Raw genomic sequence first — 23,186 nt, 5'->3', positions numbered from 1 at the left:
GTTTACGGGGGTTTTATTTTCATGATTTGGTGAATAGTGTCTTAGCCCATTGAGGACAGGCTGATTTTGCTACAACACGCATTTCCCATAGACTCCTGCCCATCTATACTCGGGACTCGTCCTAAACGAGTTAATTGTGAAAATGTTGACAAACATGAAAACAGTAATATTCTCAAATGCACTGTCCAAGGTGAGCACTGCCGAGTGGCACAATCAAGTGACTACTAGAGTACTTTATTTTTTTCGGAGAGATTTGATCTCATTTCAAGGCTTTCAGCAATGTTTTTAATAACAAAAAATATGTTTTTGAGAAGTCACATTTTTTTTTCTCAACGTATGTAGTTTTTTAAAATTTTGTTACACTGGTCATGATAATGAGAAGACCACAAAGTATAAATTGTCTGGTGAAAATGTCCAATCAACTGCCATTCGCGAAACAATCTGTACGTGAAAATATCAGCATTCACAGCGTATGGCTTCTTGCCAGCCGTAAGTATCAAGGACACAAAGAGTATACTCTATGGATTCCACAAGACTTGTGTTCTTGTAGCCCTACTTACAAAATCTTCTCCGTGATACTGAGATGCTTCAGACAAGCCCCCATCAAGCAAAACAAAAGAAACACCCACATTTGTGTACGTGTATCATTTAAGCTGCCATGTGGGAGGATATGACAGTCTATACAAAAGCTGTGGATACTGTTGCCATAGCAACGTGCATCTTAACAATACCATCCATTCTGGAGAGCTCTTTTTCAGTGTAGTGTGTACAATTGTAAGTTGCTCTTGCAGTATGCACTGCCTTAGATTACATGTGCTGTTCTCAGTTTTCAGAGTACTCGAACTTGAGATGAATAAGACAGAGAGGGTAACAGTTCTCAAAGTCACTTACCTTGGCACTTCTTCCCCCCCCCCCAAAAAAAAAAAAAAAAAAATCTCTTTGTGCCACAGTTTTGTAACCCCCTTCTTGCGACATTATTCTGAGACTGCAAGCTTGAGCACTTTATTGGAAAACATTTTGTTTTTCAAAGCCGCAGATCTTTTTATGGAGAAATTTATGCTACAAATGCAGTACAGCTAGGGTGTCTACCAAGAAAGTGTGGCAGTCTTTGCTATGATGTAAATTCTACCAAAAAAAGAAGAAGAGCAATCGCTATGACGCTTTTAGCGTACTGTGGCATATTATGGATTTATCGATCTGTTTGTGTGTGGTTGCAAGCCATACAAAGAGTTAAAAGAATGAAAGTGGGATGAAAACCCTGGTTCCCTATACGTGTTCAGAGCCGTAGTGCAGTTACCAAAAAGAAAAGAAGGGAAAATAGTAATGAATAGATATAATATAACAGTTCTAAAATCAAATTTTGAAGGCATATAAATGCCTGGACATTTGAAGAGTTTGTTCACAAAAACCGATAAGTCCATATTTGACAAATGGAGATATTTGCGATAAAAGGTCAAGAAAAATAAAGAGAATAATAAGAAAATTTTTGCTTCTTTTGACCATAGCTTCAAAAATGTACCTTTATAAGTAGTGACCAATATATCATTTAAAAAGGTATTATTTTGTACTTTATGACAGAGACCGTACTTCAAAATCTTCAAAAATGGACTTATCGGTTTTTGTGAACAAACGCTTCATTCATATTGAAAAGGAAAAAGTATTCAAAATATACATGAGACATTCTATTCCTGTGCCTGCAATCATTATCATGATTGATTGATGAACCCGTTGAGGACGAGTCCCAAGTATTCTTGGGCAGGCGTCTATGGGAAATGTGTGTTGTAGCAAAATCAGTCAGTCCTCAACGAGTTAAGATCACACTTCATGTTGCAAGTGACAAAGTATGACTTCCTCGATTGAATTCTTAGGCCAGAATGTGTTCAAATAAATGAACCTCAAAGTGATGTTTACATCTGTCTTTCTGAAAATTCATGTCGGCCATGTGGCATTTTTTTTTTTTAGGGCATTGCATTGATAATAGGACATGCACACCCAGGTTACATTATTTTCGATGTTTGATGGTGCTTGAATTCCCCCTTTTTTATGCCTCCGCCACGAAGTGGTGCCGGAGGCATTATGTTTTCGGGTTGTCCGTCCGTCCGTCCGTCCGTAATGAATTTTGTGGACAAGGTAACTATCAAAACCTGTTGAGGTATCCTAATGAAACTTGGCATGTATGTGTATTAGGGGGTGAAGTTGTGCCTATCAACTTTTGGGTGCAAATGCTCAACGTCAAAGGTCAAAAGGTCAAGGTCAAATACATAAAATTTCACTATTTCCACCATATCTATTGAATGCCTGAAGATATTTTCTTGAAACTTAGTGTATACATGTATTACCCAATTAAGATTCTCTGGTGAAAGTTTGGGTCATGAGGTCAAAGGTCAAAGGTCAAAAGGTCAGGGTCAAATACATAAAATTTCACTATTTCCACCATATCTATTGAATGCCTGAAGATATTTTCTTGAAACTTCGTGTATACATGTATTACCCAATTAAGATTCTCTGGTGAAAGTTTGGGTCATGAGGTCAAAGGTCAAAGGTCAAAAGGTCAAGTAAAAATATTAAAACTTTTTTTTTTCTCCATACCTTGGAAAATTGTTCAAGGTATCTTCATGGAACATAGTATATACATATACTGACTGGAAGTGATTATCTAGAGAATGTAGGGTTCATGGGGTCAAAGGTCAGGGGTCAAAGGTCAAGTGCAACACTTCAAAATTTTACTATTTCCCTCCTATCATGCAATGCCAGCAGGGTTATTTTTTTTTTTAACACTTGGTGTATGCATACATGTGTAACCTAATAGAAATTCTCTGGAAAGTTTTTTTTTTCTTCTTTTTTTGCCTCAAAGGTCAAAAGGTCAAAGATCAAGTGAAAGTGCTGAACTAACTTTTTCCTCCATATCTTGGAAGTGGCTCAAGTTATCTTGAAACATAGTACATATTATGCATGTTCTACCTGAAAGTGATTATCTTATGAATTTTAGGGTCAAGGAACAGATGAAAATGGTAACAATTTACTATTCAATTCAGAAATTGCACTTTTTCTCCACACCTGTACCTTGAAAATTACTCAATGCCTAAATGTATGAATGGGTCAAAGTCGAGTTAAAGTCCTTAAATCCCTAGATACATGCTCTCCTATTCATCCAATTAAACCTAGGTCAAGGAAGATGAACATTCAACACATTTGTGACAAACTTGTCAATTTGTGAAAATGTAATCACACATTGTCCACATGTACTATCTAGACCTATTGGGAAAATCATGCATTATGGCGGAGGCATACCAGTCGCCAAAGCGACATTTCTAGTTTTGGCTCTATTTTCCATTTACCTGTTGAGGACAAGTCCTGAGTATACTCGGGCAAGTGTCTATGGGAAATGCGTGTTGTTGCGAAATCAAACCGTCCTCAATGGGGTTACAAAGAGTCCTTAAAAAAAAGAAAATAAATAAAATTCCTTGATCCAGATGGTGATCCTGCTCAGTGCCTTGTGATATATGAACTTTTCTTGTAGATCTCCTCTAAAATCCATTCAGAACTTTTTAACTTTATTTTGCTTACAGACAAAACAAAGCTGGCAAAAACATAACTTCCTTGGCGGTTATAGGTAATGAACAGATACAGCACCAAAAGTACAGAAATGTGATTTCTTTGACCTCATAAAGAAGAGGGGAATTGTATTCATTTAAAGAGCTTAAAGGAGCAGGTCAGTCGTGGGAGGAAGGACGCCACTGTAAAGGCACAAAGCTTTGCGTGAATGGGTTTTCACGCTTGTCTGGGTGAGATAAATTGTGCATGTTTAAATGATTATTTTCATGAACGGTCACAACGAGTGAGCGGGGACTTCAAACAGCTCACCGCTTCTGCGGTGGTTAGAGCCTTTGGCGGCACATACTTTTAAAAGGTTAAAAAGGCCTTTAAAAGGTTAATTGGTCCACATAATGACAGCAAATTCACTCGCGCTACAGAACCAGCGAACGTAAAGAAATATTCATGAATGTCATTGTTTGTTTGTAATGTTGTACAGTGTATGTAAAACTGCATGTTTGTGTGTATGGAGTTGAAATCATTGTTGGAAGATGATAGTGGAGGTACTGTAGGCGGGAAGGCAGTCAAAATATATTTTAGGAGGTAGATATAAAAGTAGATGGATAGATGTATCTATCAACAACATGCTTACATTAAATATTGATGTTATGGAAGAGTTTTAGTCCTTTCTTGTGTTGCTATCGATACTCCTTTGACCTGTAGACTCCTCAGTGTTGACTTGCCGGGAGGCGCCAACCAAGAGGATTATGCCCGAGTGATGGAGAAACTGGACTACTTAAAACAGTACTTAGAGGAGCTGGACCGGGAGCAGGCAGCGGCGGAGGAGGCAGCGGCGGTGCAAGAGGCGATGGAGGAAGGGGAGGAGGTTGCCATGGCAACGGAGAATGGGGAGGAGGGAGAAGAGGGTATGGGAGGGATGGAATCAGCGGCCATGGCGGCGGCGGCGGGGGAAGGAGAGATGATTGGGGTCAGCCAGAGTGAGAGCAGCTCATGGTCAGAGGTCGGCAGCATCAGTGAGGCAGGACTGGAGGAGATTCTGGGAGAGGGTGAGTGGATGGGTGGGGGGGGGGGGGGGGAGGGGGGGTGGAGGGTGGAGGATGTAGGGAATGGAAACTTAAAAGGATTAAAGAAAGTGGACCAGACTTGAGATGGATGAAATAGGATCCAATGATGGTGATGACGATGATGATGATGCAATATTTCTTTCCTTTTTTTTTACATTTAATCTTTTTTTTTTTTCTTTCCATAGAGCATAATTGCCACAATGATTAGCTGCCTAATGGAACAACTTGAATAATGCAACACAATTTTATGAACAGTTTATTCAGGTTTGGGATTTTTTTTAAGTACATATATGCAGCATTATTGCCACAATAATTGGCTACCTAATAAGCAACTTTAATCTGAACCGTGGAAGACTTGTATGATCACAAGAAATTCATATTAAAGAACCTTGGTAACACATAAATTACCCCTTTATCTTCTATGGACCTCAAGGGTATTGAGAATATAATTTAACTCTTTATGTGCCACGTGCGCACGTCCGACTCAGTCGACGGCGTGCCAACTTCGCATATTTTGCTCAACAGACAAAGCCGCCAAAACCGATCGATAAATCGCTAATCCCGCGGTACAATGAAAGCGTTTCTCGCGCTTTTGTTCCTCTCACATACGGCTTGCATTCTATGTGGTGATTGACTATCAAGCGGTGTTCCCAACTATATTTGCGTGTTCATTCTAAGTTTCTGTCACGGTTTTATGTGCAAAAGTCATGCCGTCACAGTAATTTGCAAACTGGTCATTCAAAAGAAAAATTGAAAATAGATTTGTCATGTAATTTATATTGAAGCAAAGTTTGGCTTTCCTCTTAACTTTGCTCACTATTATGTCCAGCTTAACAGAAATTTGTAGAAGTTATACACATTGGAAAAACAGAATTCTTTCTCAAAGCATGTCTACCTTCGTGTCCCAGAATACGTGGCACACAGGGGGTTGCCACCATGGCACATAAAGAGTTAATTGCAGTGGAATGATGAAAAACAGTACTCTAAGCAAAATGAAGGTGTATTGAAAGACTGAATGCAACAGTTACGAAAGTTTAAAGTAGCTGCTCATAACGTATCACGTTCTTCCCCATTTGAGAAGATGTCAGTAAACCAACACGTCTATAAAGACATAATATGCAGTATTGACAGGATTAAAATCAGATGCAACAACATTTATATGTGGTATTTATCCAAGAGTCTTTATAATGAAGATATAATATGTCACTGTTTGTTTTCTGTGCAAAGGCCATGTGTAACACCAAATTGAGCAAATCATGAGACGTATGATATGTAACAAGGATGGAACTACTGAAAAATGTAGTGCCTATGATGAGAAAAGCATACTTGTGAAGAAAAATAATGTGTCCATTGGGTGAATGTTGCAAGGATGCTGGTACATCTAAAGAAGATATGAACTTTGTTCATGGTTATTTCAGATTGATATGCATTGGTATTTAAGGATGCATCACTCATATTTTCTGAAATTCTAGATTTAACCTCTTCCCAATGAGAATTAGGCACAGAAACAATTAGTTCCCTGTATTCAGCGAGTTAAGGAGCAATGTCACTGAATAGGTTTATAGGGAACAGAGCCTAATGGCCTGTTTACGCCAGGCACGGTACGGGCAACGGCTGGGTATTTGCTGTGGTACACCAAAAGGAACCATGTCTGGTGACATTAAAAAAAGAATTGGTAATTCGGTACAAAATCACCCAAAATGTTATTCTTATGTCAAAATCAAGAGCAACAAAATCAACACTAGAAGATTACATTATTTGTAACAAAATTATTAGTGGGGAAGTGATATTGTAACAGGACTAGACATGGTTCCTTTTGGCGCACCATAGCAAAAAGCCTGTTCCGTGACCCGTGCCGGATTTGGTGTAAACACAGCTTTATGGTTGTCCATCAGTGAGATTCTGATGTGAAGCTGTGGACAAGTTAGTGATATCATCATTTAGAGATGAGGAATTTTATTCCAATGCTACCCTCGTCTCTCTCTCTCTCATGCAGAAATCCGATCATCTAGCCATCCAATTTATTACGAAGATGAGATGAGAACATGGTTTAAAGAAGAAATCCACCCCCGAAATGAATAAATTTCAAAAGAAAGAGAACAATTTTCCCCACAGAATGATACAAAAATGACAAACTCTGATAAGAAATAAGGAAGATATGACATTTTGAAATTTCACATTTTGTGCGGAAAACACTTCTTGACCAGTCCTTATGAATAGTTGAATGAGCGAGTTGATGATGTCATACCCTCACAATTTTTCATGTTACATATTCTATATGAAATTAAAAAAATATATATTTTTATCTAATACAAGTAAAAGCATGTTCCCATACAAAGATTATCAGAGTGAACATCTGTTCTTTTTTCTATTGGGTGATTTTAAGGCAAGTTTTATATTTATTCAGCTGAAATGTGAGATTTTTGTCATTTCTGTATATGAAGTGAATAAGAAATTGGGACAGCATGACATTGTCAACTTGCTGATTTGAATATTTATAATGACTGGTTTAGAAATGTTGAATGATTTCAGTCATAATGACTGGTCGAAAGAAAAATGTGAAATTTAAAAGTGTCATATCTTGATTATTTTTTATTCCATTTTGGTTATTTTGGTATCATTCTGTTGGGAATATTTTTCTCTTTCTTTTGAAGTTTATTTTTGGGGTGAATTTCCTCTTTAATGCAACTCTTTGATTCAACCTTTTCCAATCTCTCTCTCTCATACAGAAATCGATCACCTAGCCGTCCAACTAATCACCAACGAGCTCATCCCCCAGATGTCTCCGGCCGAGCAGGCGCAGTGGAGGCTCCTCAACGAGGAGGAGAAGGAGGCCATCATTGAGGAGGCCCTGGACGCCATCGACTGGGTCGCCATGGAGATGGACGACCAGCAGGGCATCCGGGAGGAGTTGGCAGAAGTAGAGGATGCCGGACAGGGGCAGGTGGATGTAGCGAAGGAGATGATGATGGAGCCACAAGTCGAGGAGGAGGAGGAGGAGGAGGAGGAGGAGGAGGAGGGGAAGGAAGCAGCCATGGCAGATGGAGGAGATGAGATGATCTTGGATAACAGGGAGGAGGCAGTGGCAGCGATGGAACCGGAGGACACAGAAGGTTGGTGACTCGAGATGTGGTGTTTGATGTCATAAAGGCAGACACATTTATTCCTCAGACTAATCCCCTGTAGAGAATCAATCCCCTCCATCGTCAAGTTAAAGTCCTACTGGTATCTGCTATTTGTATGTGTGTTTTTTGAATGTATGATTTTGTCTTCTTGGCTGTCTTCCATCTGGGCACGGTCAAAGATGTCAACTTATTTGGCTGATAGGGCTGGTGACTGTTTTGCCATGGTGAGATGCTGTTGTCTCATTTCCATATTGTGTAACCTGCAATCCATCAGGACTTTCAAAAAGCCTCTCTTTTGCCATTTCTAGAGTAATTTGGTACTTTTGGGGGGATTGTTTGCTTTGTTTTGTCCTCATTTTGCTGGACTTTGTATTTATGACAAGTACATGGAACTTTGCATTAATGGTGACTACTTTCTGCAAATCTGGTTTTAAATCACTTAGGAGAATTCCATTTTAGTGTAATGATGCATTTTATTATGTCTGTGATATCTTGTAGAGCAATGAAAGCAATGAGAATGATGATAGAAACTCAAGATGTGTGTTAGAGGTGATGTGGAAATAAATTAGATCATGAGAAAATAATATGAAATAACCTGAAAGCTCGACCATAGAGATCACATTGAGTTCTGTTACGATATTTTGAGTTTGTAAAGCGGCGTCCAGCTTTAATCAATGCTGGATTGTCTCAGCACTGTAATGTAGATTCTAGCATAGTGCCACAAATTAGACCTAAGTGAAGAGGGATTGTTTCAGAGGCATATCGTTGCAAAATCAGGCATTGAAGATCTTATCACGCGTCGCAAAAGGAAATTGGCGCGACACATACGGCATCTTGAACAAGATGGGAGCAGAGGTCTTCTCAGCAGAATAATTTCCTCCCCCCCTCGGAGGCGTTTTTCTGAATATCGAGGGGGTTATCTGATCGTCGAGGTGGTTGCGCTTGAAGACGGCGAGTGCACGTCAGCTCCTCTGGACTGTCAAATCGCCATGGCAATGGGGCTATATTGAGAGAGAGTCAAGGCCACTGGGTAAACTCGTCGTGGCCGAGGCCTCGTCCGCGCGATGTGTGCATTCCTGCACATTCAATGGATGGGAAACACCAACAAGCAAACATTCTTACGGCCCTCAAGCAACTTGACAGAGAAAGATTGAGAGAAAATGAGAGACATGAGAGAGATGGGGCTATATATATATATAGAGAGAGAGAGAGAGAGAGAGAAAGAAAAAGAGAGGAAGAGAGAAGGAAAGAGAGAGAGAGAAAAAAAAAACAACCTCACAAAACAGACTGAGAAGAAAGAGACAGACAGTATTTGACTGGTTTAAGAGAGATATATCTTCCATGATGAAGGGCTTGTAGTTTATTAGCAGCACACTAAGTACGTAAGATGGGCGGGAAGAGAGTTTCATGAAGGTAAGATAGATAGATGGAGAAAGTGAGAGATGGATAGAGAGAGGGGGGGGGGGAGGGGAGGGAGAGAGAAAGAGAAACAGGCATAGAGTCAAGAGGACAAGAGGCAGATAGCTTGAGACGTATTTAAGAGAGATGTATCTTCCAAGATAAAGAGCTTCTGGTTTATTAGTAGACTGCTATGTACATAGGATGTAATGAGGAAGGAATTACAAAGGTAAGATCAACAGAGGAAATAGAGAGATGGAGAGAGAAAATAAGCAGATAGAGTAGGGAGAGGACAAGAGACAGATAGCATTAGATGTTTTTAAGAGAGATGTACCAAGATAAAGGGCTTTTGGTTTATTAGCAGGATGCTGGGTATACAAGATGCATGGGAAGAGGGTTTATAAAGGCAAGATAAATAGAGAGGAGATGCCTTTGGAATAAAATGAAGATAGTGAGAGATAGACAGATAGATAGATAGAGAGAAAGAGGCATGGAGAAAGAGAGAGATAAATGTTGATATAGATACAAAAAGAATAGGAGCAGGATATAAATGGATGAATGAAAAGGAAGAGGGTTTACAAAGGCTAGATAAGTACAGTGGAGATAAATATAGACAGAGATAGAGATAGAAAGATAGAAAGGGAGAGATAGAGAAATATTGATATAGATAGAAAAAAGAATAGGGAGCAGGAGTTCGATGGATAAATGAAATGTGCTAGAAAGGGGAGCAGACTATTAAAGGAATACAGCGAGAGACATTTTGTAGATACTCCAGACTGCATGTATGACAGTGGAGATAAACAGACTTACAGGCAAATGCCTATTTGGAGATATTGGTGATACTTAATCTCAGACACAATTTATTTGCTAGGCCCATGACAGTAGCCAGTATATTCCTCCTATGTTGCAGGATATTCTTTTCATGAAATGATGAGGGTTCTACAGTTCTACATACAGTTTAATAATAATTGATGTAAACCCGAGAGCATCCTGGGGTAAATTGACCTGAATTTGGTGTGTTGTACAGCTATCAGTGTGTGGATCTTGTGTTACCTTTTGCTAGTGATACCTTGAAAGGTCATGAACTACATTGTAACCATGAACTACAAGTTTACATCACTGCAGTTCTACTTTAAATGGAGACATCAAGATTTGTCTCAGATGTACATGACAGTGCTGTCAGACAAAACAAAGAAGAATTTTGATATTTTTTGTGACCTTTTTTAGCTTCAACAACAACAACAACAGTAACAAGAAAACAAAACAAAAAATAACAACTAAAAACTCCCACAGAACCCATACGCTGAAATAAAGGAGTAAATCAATGTGGTCGGCCATGCACCTACCTCGCTGTAACTTGCCAAACTGTCTGATTGATACATGATTCATTCTTCCCAGTCCTATTCTCCCAAAAGCTTTATTTGCATCATCAAAGCCAATATGTGGGACTGCTGTCTTGTTACATTAATTTTGGTCTTCCTATTGTTTTCGTCTCTAGCGAGCCTGGCTGCAACCGAAGAATTAGAGGGGATAGGGTGAGCAAAACAAGAAAAAGCATCACAAAATTTGCTTGGCAACTTTGGAGCTCAGTGTGTGGTTACACGCAGAAGTGCTAACAATATCCGGATACACGGCTAATCACTCTAATGTGCAACTGAAGCGCTTTGATGGCACAATAGCACATCCCGTGCGTGTTTGGATTACACCGGTCGTGTTTATCACAGAAAACTCCAAATGTATGTGATGCGAGACACATTTATCCTCGCTGTGCTGTATCGCATTTCCTCAAGAGGGGGATCCCGTGGGGGAAAGGGGGGGGGGGGGTAGAACGAACTGAGAGAAAGAGAGAGGGTGTCAAGGTAATGAGATGTGAGAAGGAAATAAAGGAAATACGATGATAGAAAGGAGAAGAAACAAATCTAATCTAGTTGAGTGGAAGGAAGCGGTCAAGAAGACGGAAGTATATTGTTCTCACGCTCGTAGTTTCTCTTTTACTGTCCTGATATTGAAGCGGCCAAGTCTCCACTATTCTGCAGGAGAATTCCCGAGAAATTTACGATTTTGATGAAATAATAAGAGAAATGAAAGCCTCCGTGATTATTGTTTAGTGAGGTGCATGTAACAAACTGTAATCTCCCTGTTATCCCTAATCCCTCTGATTTTGATATGATTATGTGAATGATGCATGATCATGTGTATGTGTGTGTGTGTGTGTGTGTGTGTGTGTGTGTGTGTGTGTGTGTGTGTGTGTTTGTGACAGTGTGTATGCATGAGATTTCTGGGATGAAATAGATTTTCAAAACCTTTGTGTGTGTGAGTGTAGTGGTGGAGATGTTATTTTCTCAACCCATCGAGGACGAGCTGAATTTGCTACAACACACATTTCTCATAGACACCTGCCTGAGTATACTTGGGACTAGTCCTCAACGGGTTTAATGTTTGGTGAGTAAGAGTGATCAGGAAACTTGATGCTGTTCTTCATAGTATTACCTTATCCTGCTGAAGTTTGTGGTAATTAGTCTGTGTACTCTTTAGTCGTTTGCAAACTTTTGCTGAAAGTCTTATGATCCAGTGTCACACAGAATGATGCTACAAAATTTTATATCTATTTTTTTTAAATATAAATTGTGATTGAAATTCTAGTTTGGCACATTAATTTCCATCAAAAGGTCTATTCAAATGCACCTGAAATTAAGAATGCTTGATATTAAATGATTTCAACACAATGCAAATTATGTGCAGTTGCACTACCCCCCCCCCCAAAAAAAAGTTAACTCTTGCAATATGCGTCGCCATGCGAAAATCGGTCAAGCTTGATTTTGTGTTGGATACTCTCATGATGATTTGCACAGCGCTGCTTGTGTGAATGGTATGCAAAGAAATCCTCAATTTTTTTTTGTTGCAATCTCATAATGCAAGTCGCCACACTATGTAGGTCTGTACACTTGGATGCCAGGGGTCAATCTCTGATAATACAGTTTAGGCATACACAGTCTGGAGATTCAAAGTACTTCTATCATCTGCAGTCAAGTGATTTGTTTTTCTGCCATGCGTGAACAGGGAAAAATAAAATTGATTTTTGCATCGCGATGCAAAAAAAGAAAAACCCCAAAAAACCCCCAAACAAAACAAAACAAAACACGATAACTCCCATGTGTGAATTGTGACTACAGCAAGGTTATTGAACTCATGACTAAAGAAGTGGGCTCCAACTGTAGTATAATCGTCGTAAAGTTTTACCAAGAAATGGAAAAAGGAGGAGGGACAATCTTTAGGCCTACTTGGGGAGTGATTAATGAGGTCATTAATCAATTGATGGGAATTAACAAATCAACGAGGACCATAAAACGTTTGTGTGTTTGTGTGTGTGCGTGTGTGTGCATGTTTGTGCGTCCTATTCTGTGAGTGTGCATGAATACCTATTCTATTCCATATATGTTATGGTGTATGTATGTGTATGTGTGTTTGTCTGTACGTGTATGTGCGTGAGATGGAAGGGGGGCGTAGGGGAGGGGATATTGCAATTTCGTAGGTCCTTGGAAGGAAAATTAGCAATGGCCAGGGACTCGGCAGAAGTAGGTCACTGACCGTTTGGGTCTTACGTGCCATCCCTTTGTCCTGGTGTTGTCTATCCCTGTTTGGTCTTCTACCTAGGAATTGTAAAGGCACTCCTGGAAGCATACAAATGCACATCAATATAGACACGCACAAACACGGACACAAACAGACAGACAGACACAGACACACACACACACAAACACACACGCACACAAACATATACACGCACACACACACCCTGCACCCATACACATTGTCACATGCACATATGCACGGACACACACATATACACAACACACACACGTACACATACAGATGGTTCATTTCAATTTCTTATTCGTTGTCCCACTGTGTATTGTGATTATTGACGGCAATTGGAATGATAGGTCCCTGCTCTTAGCACCCATTAAGGCAGAGTGCTATGGGAGGAAAAGTATGGAGAGCTTTGGTCAGAGCCTTGTGTACAGTTTTTGCAAATTTTCAGCTGGAATGCCGGGTGAGGATACCATGGAAACTACGCTCCAAAGAGAAGAAGGGACCGCATCATATGAAACGATCGATTCGTCCAGGCCCCGTCTTTTCCTTCCACATTAAAAGCATTTAATCAAAAGAAGAAATGAAACAAATTTAATGGACGGTTTTAGTGCAGAGTGTTAGCAGTGCTTCAAAGAGGAAAGTCAGAAAAAGTAAATCAGAGGTTTCTCCAGGAGGTGTTGTGCTTGCATTAGGGTTTAATGATTTACAATGACCCCTAATGGCCCTTGCTGCGGGTAGGAGGACTGTACACACAGCAAGACTTAATGGAGGTAATTTTCAGTGGAGCAGAATGACACGATGAGTAGATAAACCCCCCCCCAAAAAAAAAAAAAAAAAAAGCAAAACAAAACAAAACAAAACAAAAACAAAAATAAAATAGGAGTTGGAGATAGTGGGGCAGGTAGGAGTGAGGCTGCCAAAATGGGCAAGGTATGGTGGAGAAATTAATGAAGTCACCGGTAAAGTGCAGTGGAGTGGATAGAGAGAGATATAGGTAGATGTATAGATAAACACTGATAGGTAGAGAGAGAGAAAGATATAAAGTAGAGATATATAAATGAGAGAGAGAGAGAGAGAGAGAGAGAGAGAGAGAGAGAGAGAGAGGGAGAGAAGGAGAAGAGGGAGAGAAGACAGAAAGTGGAAGAGAGATATAGAGATAGATAAAGATGGAAAAGAAAGATAGATAAAGATGGAAAAGAAAGATAGATAAAAGAGAAATAATAGAGATAGGTACATAAAGAGAGAAGAGACAGAAAAGGAAAAACAGAGAGAGGTAGATAAAGAGAGAAGAGAGATAAATAAGGAGAAAAACAGAGAGGTAGATAAAGATAAAGGAGAGATTAAGAAGAAAACAGAGAGATACAGTAGCTAGATAAAGAGAGAAGAGACAGATAGGGAAGAAAAGAGAAAGGTAGATAAAGAGAAAAGAGAGAAAGAGACAGATAAGAAAAAACAGAGAAGTAGATAAAGAGAGAATAGAGAGATAGATGAGGGGAAAAACAGAGATATGGAGATAAAGAGAAAAGAGAGGGATAGATAAAAAACAGAGAGAAGTAGATAAAGAGAAGAGAGAGATAGATAAGGAAAAAAACAGAGGTAGATAAAGAAAAGAGAGAGAGATAGATTTAAAGGAGAAAACAGAGTGAGAGAGATAGATTAAGAGGGAAGAGAGAGGGAGTGAGGTACAGGAGTTGTAGATATGAGAGAGAGAAAAAAAAGAAAGAAAGGTATATATGGAGAATAGGAGAGGGAGAGTAAAGAGATAGAGATAGCAAGAGAGAGAAAGGGGTGGGGCAGAAACGATTCACAAAATCAAGTCAGTGTTGAGATGAAGGAATTGATAATTATGCTGAAGAGGTTGTCATACCGTTAGGTTCACATCTGGCTATGAAATAAAGAAAAACTAGAACTCAAGAACAGAATGTGGCATTGCCTCACAACACTTGCATAACTAACAAAATTTATTCCTGTGTACATGAAAAATACAGTTGATTTGCCTGTGGATGAGAGGAATTCATTAACATTTCTGTTTGTAATTTTTACTTGTTTTTCTTGAATGGTTTATATCTTATTCTGCCGCAAGGGATGATGGTTCTTTGGCAAACTGGGAATGCCCCCAAGTTGCCATCTTGCATCTTCTTTTAACCCGTTGAGGACGGGCTGATTTTGCTACAACACACATTTCCCATAGACACTTGCCCGAGTATGCTCAGGACTCGTCCTTGGTGGGTTAATATTCATTTGCTTCTGTAACCTTATTTAATTTTTTAAAGGGTGAGCGAGTTTCTAAGTAGATTGGAATCATGTTTCATACAGCATGGATCATTTTATTGACAACAGTAGATACTGTTTGGCCCATATCTACTGGAAATAAATATTGTAATATCAAACGTGATGATCTCTGCCCATTTCGTTCACTCTGCATTGAGAAATTGCTGAGGTATAGCACTCCAAAAAAAAAAAAAAAAAAAATCACAAATTTTTGCCTCTTTAAACAGGCTATGCAATTATGACTACTGTGATGGAAACAGCACCCTTGGCGAAGTAGCTGCGACATTTCGTGGGTAGCAGCAGGGAGTGGGTGTTAAAATTACTTGGCAAAACAGATACGTTTTTTCCTCAGTTACTGTTCTCACTACAGATCTTGGCAGCAAACCTCATGCTGACCCACAAAGATGTTTCCTTCAATTTTGGATTTTTGTGATATCTCTGTGTTTGGTCACTCCCCACCTTCTTATACATTTATTTATGCTACTTTGCAACTATTTTGTATTGTTTGGATATGGAAGCAAATGAATGAAATGACATGAAATAGGATATTCCAACCCACATGAGTATTGTCTATACTTGTTACTGTTTTGTGTGAGTGGCCCTGTATCTATATATTCCCATCTAAAGACATAAATTTGTAAAAGGTACACTACATCAGCCCCTTTGATACATCCTTATCTGTCTGTCTGTCTGTCTGTCTGTCTGGTTGTTTGTCTGTCAGTTTTCTTTCTATTCCTTCATATTGGAATAATTCTGTGTCTTGTTATTCTGTTTCATAGCTACTGGGCACATCTTAGTGACAGCCCTCTTTCAACCTTTTCACTGTAGGATTTTTGGTCCCTAGCTTTTGTATGTTTGTTTGTTTGTTTGATTGATTGGTTGTGTTTTACATGCTTCCTACTGACTTGACCTACATTTTGTTGTTTAACCAAATATTTCTCTCATTTGTGCATTATCATTTTTTTTTTTTTTTTGGGGGGGGGGGGGAGGGGGAGCTTAACAGTGCAGTTTATCAAGTTTATGGATGTAACCACTTCCCACATGCTCCAGTTTATGAGTGTTCACCCTGAGAACAGCAAGCACTGCTTTATAATGATGATAACGGTTGGTGGGTGGGGACGGGATGAGGGTGGGGGTGGTATGGGGATGAAGGGGATCCCGAACGGAAATTAGCTCATCAAAGCAAACAGGGCAGCAGCTAGGTTTTGCAAGCCTCCCCTGGCAAACAAAGATCCATGAAACTTTATTTGATGATTTCTGAGCTGCAGGTTCTAAATCAAGGCCCTGGCTCTATGACATTTTTATACCATTGAGAGTGAGAATGCACCTCTTGACTTTTTTTTTTCAATTTTTCTCTGACAGCCTGAAATACCTTCAAGATTCTTATAGAGGAAAGACTGATCTTATGATCAAATGTTTAACCCGTTTAGGACGGGCTGATTTTGCGACAACATGCATTTCCCATAGACACCTGCAAGTTGATTATGATCATTGTTATTATTCTTGCGTATACCTTTATTACAATTTTCAGTCATATTTTTTTTTCTGTTGTATGCATAGCACATGGCAGAGAAGTCACCTGCAATAAAAAGTAATATGCTCATAATATTTACCATTCCATACTTACTAGTCTAGGCATCCCTGGTTTGGGATCATTAAAGGACAAGTTCACCTTCATAAACATAAGGATTGAGAGAATGTAGCAATATTAGTAGAACACATCATTGAAAGTTTGAGGAAAATCAGACAATCCGTTCAAAAGTTATGAATTTTTGAAGTTTTTGTGCAGTAACCGCTGGATGAGAAGACTACTGCAGTGGCTGAATAACTTAGATGTCACATGCGTACAACAATATAAAGAAAATGTAAAGAGAATTTCACAAAATTCCATCTTTTGAAAAAAGTACACATTCCCCTGACTCGTTACCGACAAATGTTATGGGTAATAATATTCCTCCTGCCTTTAGAAAGAGGCAAGTCAAGTGCTCTTTATATTATGCGAAAAAAGTGAAAATATGTTGAATTTTCTTTTACATTTTCTTTATACTGTTGTACGCATATGACTCACAAGCTGTAGTAGTCTCCTCATCCAGCGGTTCCAACACAAAAATTTTAAAAATTCATAACTTTTGCATCGATTGTCCAATTTTCCTCAAACTTTCACTGATGTGTTCTACTAATATTGTTGCATTCTCTCAAACCTTATGTTTATGAAGGTGAACTTGTCCTTTAACCTATTGCTTTAGGAATCACGAGGATTTTGCATATATCTAGGTGGGATTTCAAGAGTCTGGTAGGGAAATGGTTAAATGATTTATCGTAGTCTGTGGACTGGATGGGAGGAGATTGCATCAGTACATTGCAACAGGGATTTACATCGTGGGTTAAAACAGTTACTGTAAAACGAGGAATGTTCACATGCATTTTAATTTCGCAAATTTCGCCAGAGCCAAGATTTGCGAAATTAAAATGCACGTGAAAGTTCTTGTCTACACTATACGCATTGAATGTTAGAGGCAACTTGTGAAAATTTCATGTCATGAAAGAGGCTGTCGGCTCCAATTTGCCAAAATTTCATGCTTCGAAAATATTGTGTTTTACAGTATAAGAAACCAATATGCAATGATAACCATTCTTCCCCTCCTTTCATTGGTGATGTAAAGTGAATTCTGAAAGACAATATTTTCTGGGAAGGACTGCAATTTTGTCTGCTTTTCGATTATTTCTGTGTGCGAGCTCCTCGATCGGTTTGTGCAGCAAAGCGGGATTCTTCCTTTAACCCGTTGAGGATGAGTCCCGAGTATACTCGGGCAGGTGTCTATGGGAAATGCATGTTGTAGCAAAATCAGTCCGTCTTCAATGGGTTAAAGAGTCTTTGGTGCATCTACCATGCTCTCTGCATGAGGCATTCATGGTTACATTTCCTGCGCCTGTCAGGCACTAATGAAAAGCAGCATGAAAAATTGGCTGTTACCTTGACTTTATGGGGAATCCGCTCGCGAGTGAACGGGACGAGAATATCATTCTTGCGTCAGTTTCAGACGAAATAAAAGAAAGCAGAACAAAATCTGTGTGCTTGGGAGGAGTGTGGCAAAGCTTAGTCCTAGCAATTCTCATCATGCCGAGTTTTTAGGAGAGTGTGGGAGGAAGGGGCTTATGTAGGTTGGTTGGTATTTAGATTTGTGTCTGGGGGAAAATGTGTGAGGGGAAGAAATGGGTTGGATTCCCAGAGGATCAGGGATTGTTGACTCTCAAAGTGGGTCAAAGGAAGAGGAGGCCATCAGACATTCTTCTTCTCTTCTTCTTCTTCTTCTTTTTTTTTGCCACTATGGCAGACACTCCATTATTCCTCCCTCCCACACATTGATTTTAAAAATCTAGGTTAAGTCATTGTGGAGGAAAGGAATAGCCTCTTTGTAATGATATCTTAAGTGCCCTGATGCATGCATTTACTATCTATTTCAACAACAGCAAAAAAATATTTAAAAAAAACTGTATTAACCCATAGAGGACGGGCTGATTTTGCTTCCACATGCATTTTCCATAGACACTTGCCCGAGTATACTCAGGACTCGTCTGCAATGAGTTAACACTGTATGATTAAGATGTATGTATGTATGTGATCTCTTTGGACTGATGGAATTCCACTGAAATAGAAGTTTACTGTAGTGGGTGCGAGCCAGTCGCAATATATATCATGCATTCACTGTATGCATGTGCACAATAATGGCGGCCATGCTGCCAAGTTAAATAGAATAATAATTACAGGTCAAAACACTATTCCTGGTCGTGTAAATTTCTGGGTGGTCATATTGCACCGTAGAGAGTTGAGGTGTGGGAGAGCTGGGCAGTCAATGTTTGTGACAAAGTTTTATTATAGAAAATTGAGTGGGAGTGATTCTTCACTATAACAGCAGAGACAGGTTGTAGGTTTCATCATGTGTTATGGCATCATCTAACATGGAGCATGGCGGTATCAACCAATATTTTTTTAATTCTCGTACTTGAGCTAAGCTTTATCACATCATAGCATGCACTACATGGGGGCAGAATGAGGATAGTATTACCTTATTCCACAGTGATTCACCGAGAGCCGTCATAGGGTGGTGACATGCCATCGTTTTTAGTCGCTTTGCCCCGAAAGGGGCGAACTGACTGATGAAATGAAGGAACACCAAAAACAATGTGTGGGACTGAGCAATAACATCGTCTTGCTCTTAAGAGGGTGTTATTCATGGAGGTGGTATTCTCGGACATACTGTAGAAACAGGATGAATACATCTGCACAGGCAACCATCAGCCATTCCCAAAGGCTTCCAAAAACACCCGTATCACCCCCGTGCCCATCATTCACCCTCCCCCTCGCCCCTCTCTTGATCCCTTTTCCCCTTCCGAGCCCTCAAAGATGCGGCAGTTCTTATGTCCTCCACTGCTGCGGGCTTTCCGGAGTGTCGGTAACCCGATCCATGGCGTTACAAAGGGCTAGAATTACAGTACCAACATCACTTTTCTTTCTTTTTTTTCCTTAGCTCTTCCCCAGTTACCCATCTTTATTAAGTCTGTGCCCTTATAAGGGCTAAGGATAAAGCGCTTTCACGTCATAAAATGCAAAGAAAAAAAAAAGAAGAAAAAAAGTTTAAATATAATCTTGAGACCAGAGGAGGGAGATTGAAATCTTGACTTTAAAGGCAAGCATGGAGTGGTTTCGAAATAAATTGCCTCTGTGACCTTATCCTGCAGGATGTCATAAACTGAAATGGCAAATGTCTTGTTTCAAACCCATCTGGTTTTAACACATCCCATTATGTCATCTGTGATGATAATGCAACCCCTTGTAAAGCCCTTGGACAATTTTGTTAAAGAATAAAGAAGGCAATATGCTACAAGAAATCTAATATTGTGTTTTCAGAATGGGTGCTGATGTGAATGTACACTATTTGTAATCAAGGCAGGTAGCAATAAATTTACTAATTTTAAATGTGCTCCATACTGTTTTTGATGTAAAATACTGTATACGCCATATATTTCGCGAGTCTATATTTTTGCGAAACGAGACTTCCCAACGATTTTGCGAGTGAACGGAACGGAGAAATGTGTACGCGTTATGTCACATTCAAATCAGGATCAGAGTCAATATTATTTCGCATGTTTTTAACTTCGTTAATAGCAGCTGCCTCGCGAAATTCGTGAAAATAAAAACAACGCAAAGTATTCGGTGTATACAGTAGTCAACACCACGGGCAGTGTTTCTGTCAGTCATTACTGCTCCTTTTTCATTTTCAGTCGCAAATGAAAAACAAACAAAGAAACCAACATGAGTGCCACTACTTTGTTTTCAATTACGTATGAAAAATTAACCAACAAACAAACAGACATGGGTGATACATGTACTATAGGATTGCCATTTAACCTGTTGAAGACTGGTCCCGATTATTCTCAGGCTCAGGTGAATGGGAAATACGTGTTATAGGAAAATAAGTCCATCTTCAACGGGTCAACTTGTAGCACTTAGTGATACTGTCATATTTTTCTGTTAACCCTCACCTGTACACTGACACTGTTTGAATTGTCTTTTCTCTATCATGCATTTGACTTTGGAATAAAGACACTGTTTTGCAGACTCCTCTTAATCTTTCAACATCATGTTCAAAAAGTTCTCAGCTGTGAACATTTCTTGAAAGAGCTTCCTCTCCATTCCTTTGAAGGAATATGATGGTTTCAACATAAACTTTATAGGGACACGATAGCTATATTTCAAATGTGATCAATGCTGACAGTTAAAGGAGACCTCCGGATGATTTTCAGACTTTTACATTTGAACAACTGTAAACTTAGTATACGGAGTATAGAGTTTTAGAATTTATAGTGATTGGGGTGCAGACTAAGAATGTTTTCAAAATTTAAAACAGGTTGCAATGAACAAGGATGATGACATGGCAGCCTCAACATAAGAATGCATGAGTTGGGGCTCAAGGAAGCAGAACAAAAGAAGAAGGCATGCATAGATTTCACACAGGTGAATGTGTTGAGCAAACGGTATTGTAGTGGAATTACAAAACAGCTGCTATATTTCTGAAATATGTAAGGCTCCTTTGTCATCAACACTGTTCAGTGTGATTTGTTTCAGATTTTTCAGAGTACTAGTTTTTCTGCCCAAGAACTACAATAAATTCCACAAATCTATATGTGGAGCTGTTGATTTATGAACTACATGATGTGAAATTATGAAAATCATCTGGAATGCCCCTTTAATGCACTGTTTTGATACAAGACCCAGATAAGCCATGCATCCATGCTAAACAGAAATTTCTGCAATGTCTGGGAGGGAGTACTACAACTGTAGTAGTTCAATTACAATTTATTTGTAATGGTTATAGAGGTGTATGCTATCTTCAAGTAAGAATGTGAAGTTGGATGAACAAAAAAAAAATCAAAGATGATAATTGACCCAGATGACGACGTAATAAAGACGATATAATTAACCCAGATGATGACGTAATAATCCCACAGTCATTTCCAAAAGACAAGGAAATGACTGGCAGTCAACCTGTGAACCTCTCGAACGGGAAATGGACCCAGGTCGCTCATCAGAGTCTGGCATCTCAAGTAGATGTGAAAGTACCACTCAACCGGTATTAGCGCTTCCGTGACCTTTGGATGCCAACTGTGCAAATGCCAGCGATAACGGCAAAAAGCTGTTAGTGCATACATATCCTGACAGGTATGGGTTTGAAGTACAACCCGCAGTATAAATGAAAAAGGTGTGCAAATGTGGGAACCTACGTCAATCAGGACCGACTTGACAACTCTGACAAGAATGTGAGTCAATCCTTAACCCGTTGTGTGCGCTGAGTGCTGAGTGCCACAGAAACACCCATTATAGTTGAACACTGTTACCGTCTAAAGTCCTTGGCGCAAGAAGAGTTCAAAAAATGTGATAAAAACTGACGATAACCTCAGTCATTTATATGTATTGTGTGTGTGTGTTTGTGCATATTAACTCCTGGATTGTGTTGTACAAGTATACTGTATTTTCATTTGCTCTGTGGGCTTTTGAGCCAGAAGGGCATTAATGCCATCAGATCTCTGCCCTCCTGCTTGTAACCTGATGAAACAGATGGGGATTATATTCTTTAGATAGCTGAAATGCATGTGTGTATCTGTAAGGAAAATGTGTGGCAGAGATGAAAATATACAATTGTATGTCAATTTTGTATTGTATTTGTATGTTAATTTCTGTGGTACTGTAGCTATAAACAGACATGCTTTATGGCGATTTTCTTGCCCAATGCTACATGAGGCTCCCTCACTTACTTAAATTGATTCTTTTTACACCATCTGGCTAGGTGTAGCATAGACCCCGCTTACAGTGAGTGAAAAGGCCGGGCTCCGCCCAGGCCGAGCCCGGCAGGCCGAGCCCGGCCTTCCTTTCACTGTAAACGTGCAAAAAGCCAAATGCGGTACCAAATTGCGACCGGCGCGCTCCCAGTAATAATCGTTTGTTTACAAGTAGAGCGCCACTATGAAAAAATATTGAAAGGTTTGAATAAAAAGCCCAGGCCGAGCCCTCCACTGTAAACGGACAGAATTGCGGGGCCGAGTACCGCAATTGAGACCGGGTTCAGCCCAGCCATGCACTGTAAACGGGGTAAAAGGGTGTGTTTATGCTCAATTTGCGAAGGTAGAATCAGCGTTTTGAAACGCTGATTCAAAACGCCGTTTACGGGAGCACTGTTTATGCTCACTTTCTTCGAGCCTTGGAAAGAGCGTTTGCGATTGCTTCGCTGACCTCAGCAGAGGCAGGTCAAATTGGGGCGCGCGCTGTGATCGGTGGCCTGGCCTGGAGAGCAGCTGAGAAAGATATGCGTATGCACAGTACATGGGAAAACTGCACAGGCCAGGGTAGCTGGCTGGCCGGGCGCGCGCTTTTTCACTGAACCGGAAAGGTGTTTAGATTACGTCACTCTAAACGTGTTAAGAAACGCTGTTGCGTTCATGCTTCCCCATCAAACGTGATTAGTCAGAAACGGCGATCGTAAACGCACCTGTTTGTGCGTTTTGGATCGGCGTTTTGAATCAGCATTTCTATAGAAGTGAGCATGAACGCAACAGTGTTTTGCACTAATCACGTTTCAAAAGCCTGATTTTGGCCCCCAAAATGGAAGCATAAACGCACCCT

At 39.7% G+C, this 23,186-nt stretch overlaps 1 protein-coding gene across 1 annotated transcript in view; it reads left to right on the top strand.

Annotated features, from left to right (window-relative positions):
• Window positions 1–23,186, top strand: part of LOC139714257 (uncharacterized) — a gene marked incomplete at its 5' end in the record, with an annotated part of 135,579 nt that overhangs the window by 38,079 nt on the left and 74,314 nt on the right. The window contains 3 exons of the mRNA XM_071625972.1: window positions 4,258–4,429; window positions 4,514–4,601; window positions 7,349–7,732. Of these exons, the coding sequence (XP_071482073.1) occupies window positions 4,258–4,429; window positions 4,514–4,601; window positions 7,349–7,732 (644 nt within the window). The remainder of the gene's footprint in view (window positions 1–4,257; window positions 4,430–4,513; window positions 4,602–7,348; window positions 7,733–23,186) is intronic.

This window comes from Diadema antillarum, unplaced genomic scaffold (assembly GCF_040938485.1).
Source record: "Diadema antillarum isolate AM-2024a unplaced genomic scaffold, OU_Dant_1.0 seq00002211_RagTag, whole genome shotgun sequence".
Lineage (NCBI taxonomy): Eukaryota > Metazoa > Echinodermata > Echinoidea > Diadematoida > Diadematidae > Diadema > Diadema antillarum.
Note: the sequence above shows the minus strand (reverse complement) of the source record. Positions and strands in the feature narration are given on the sequence as shown.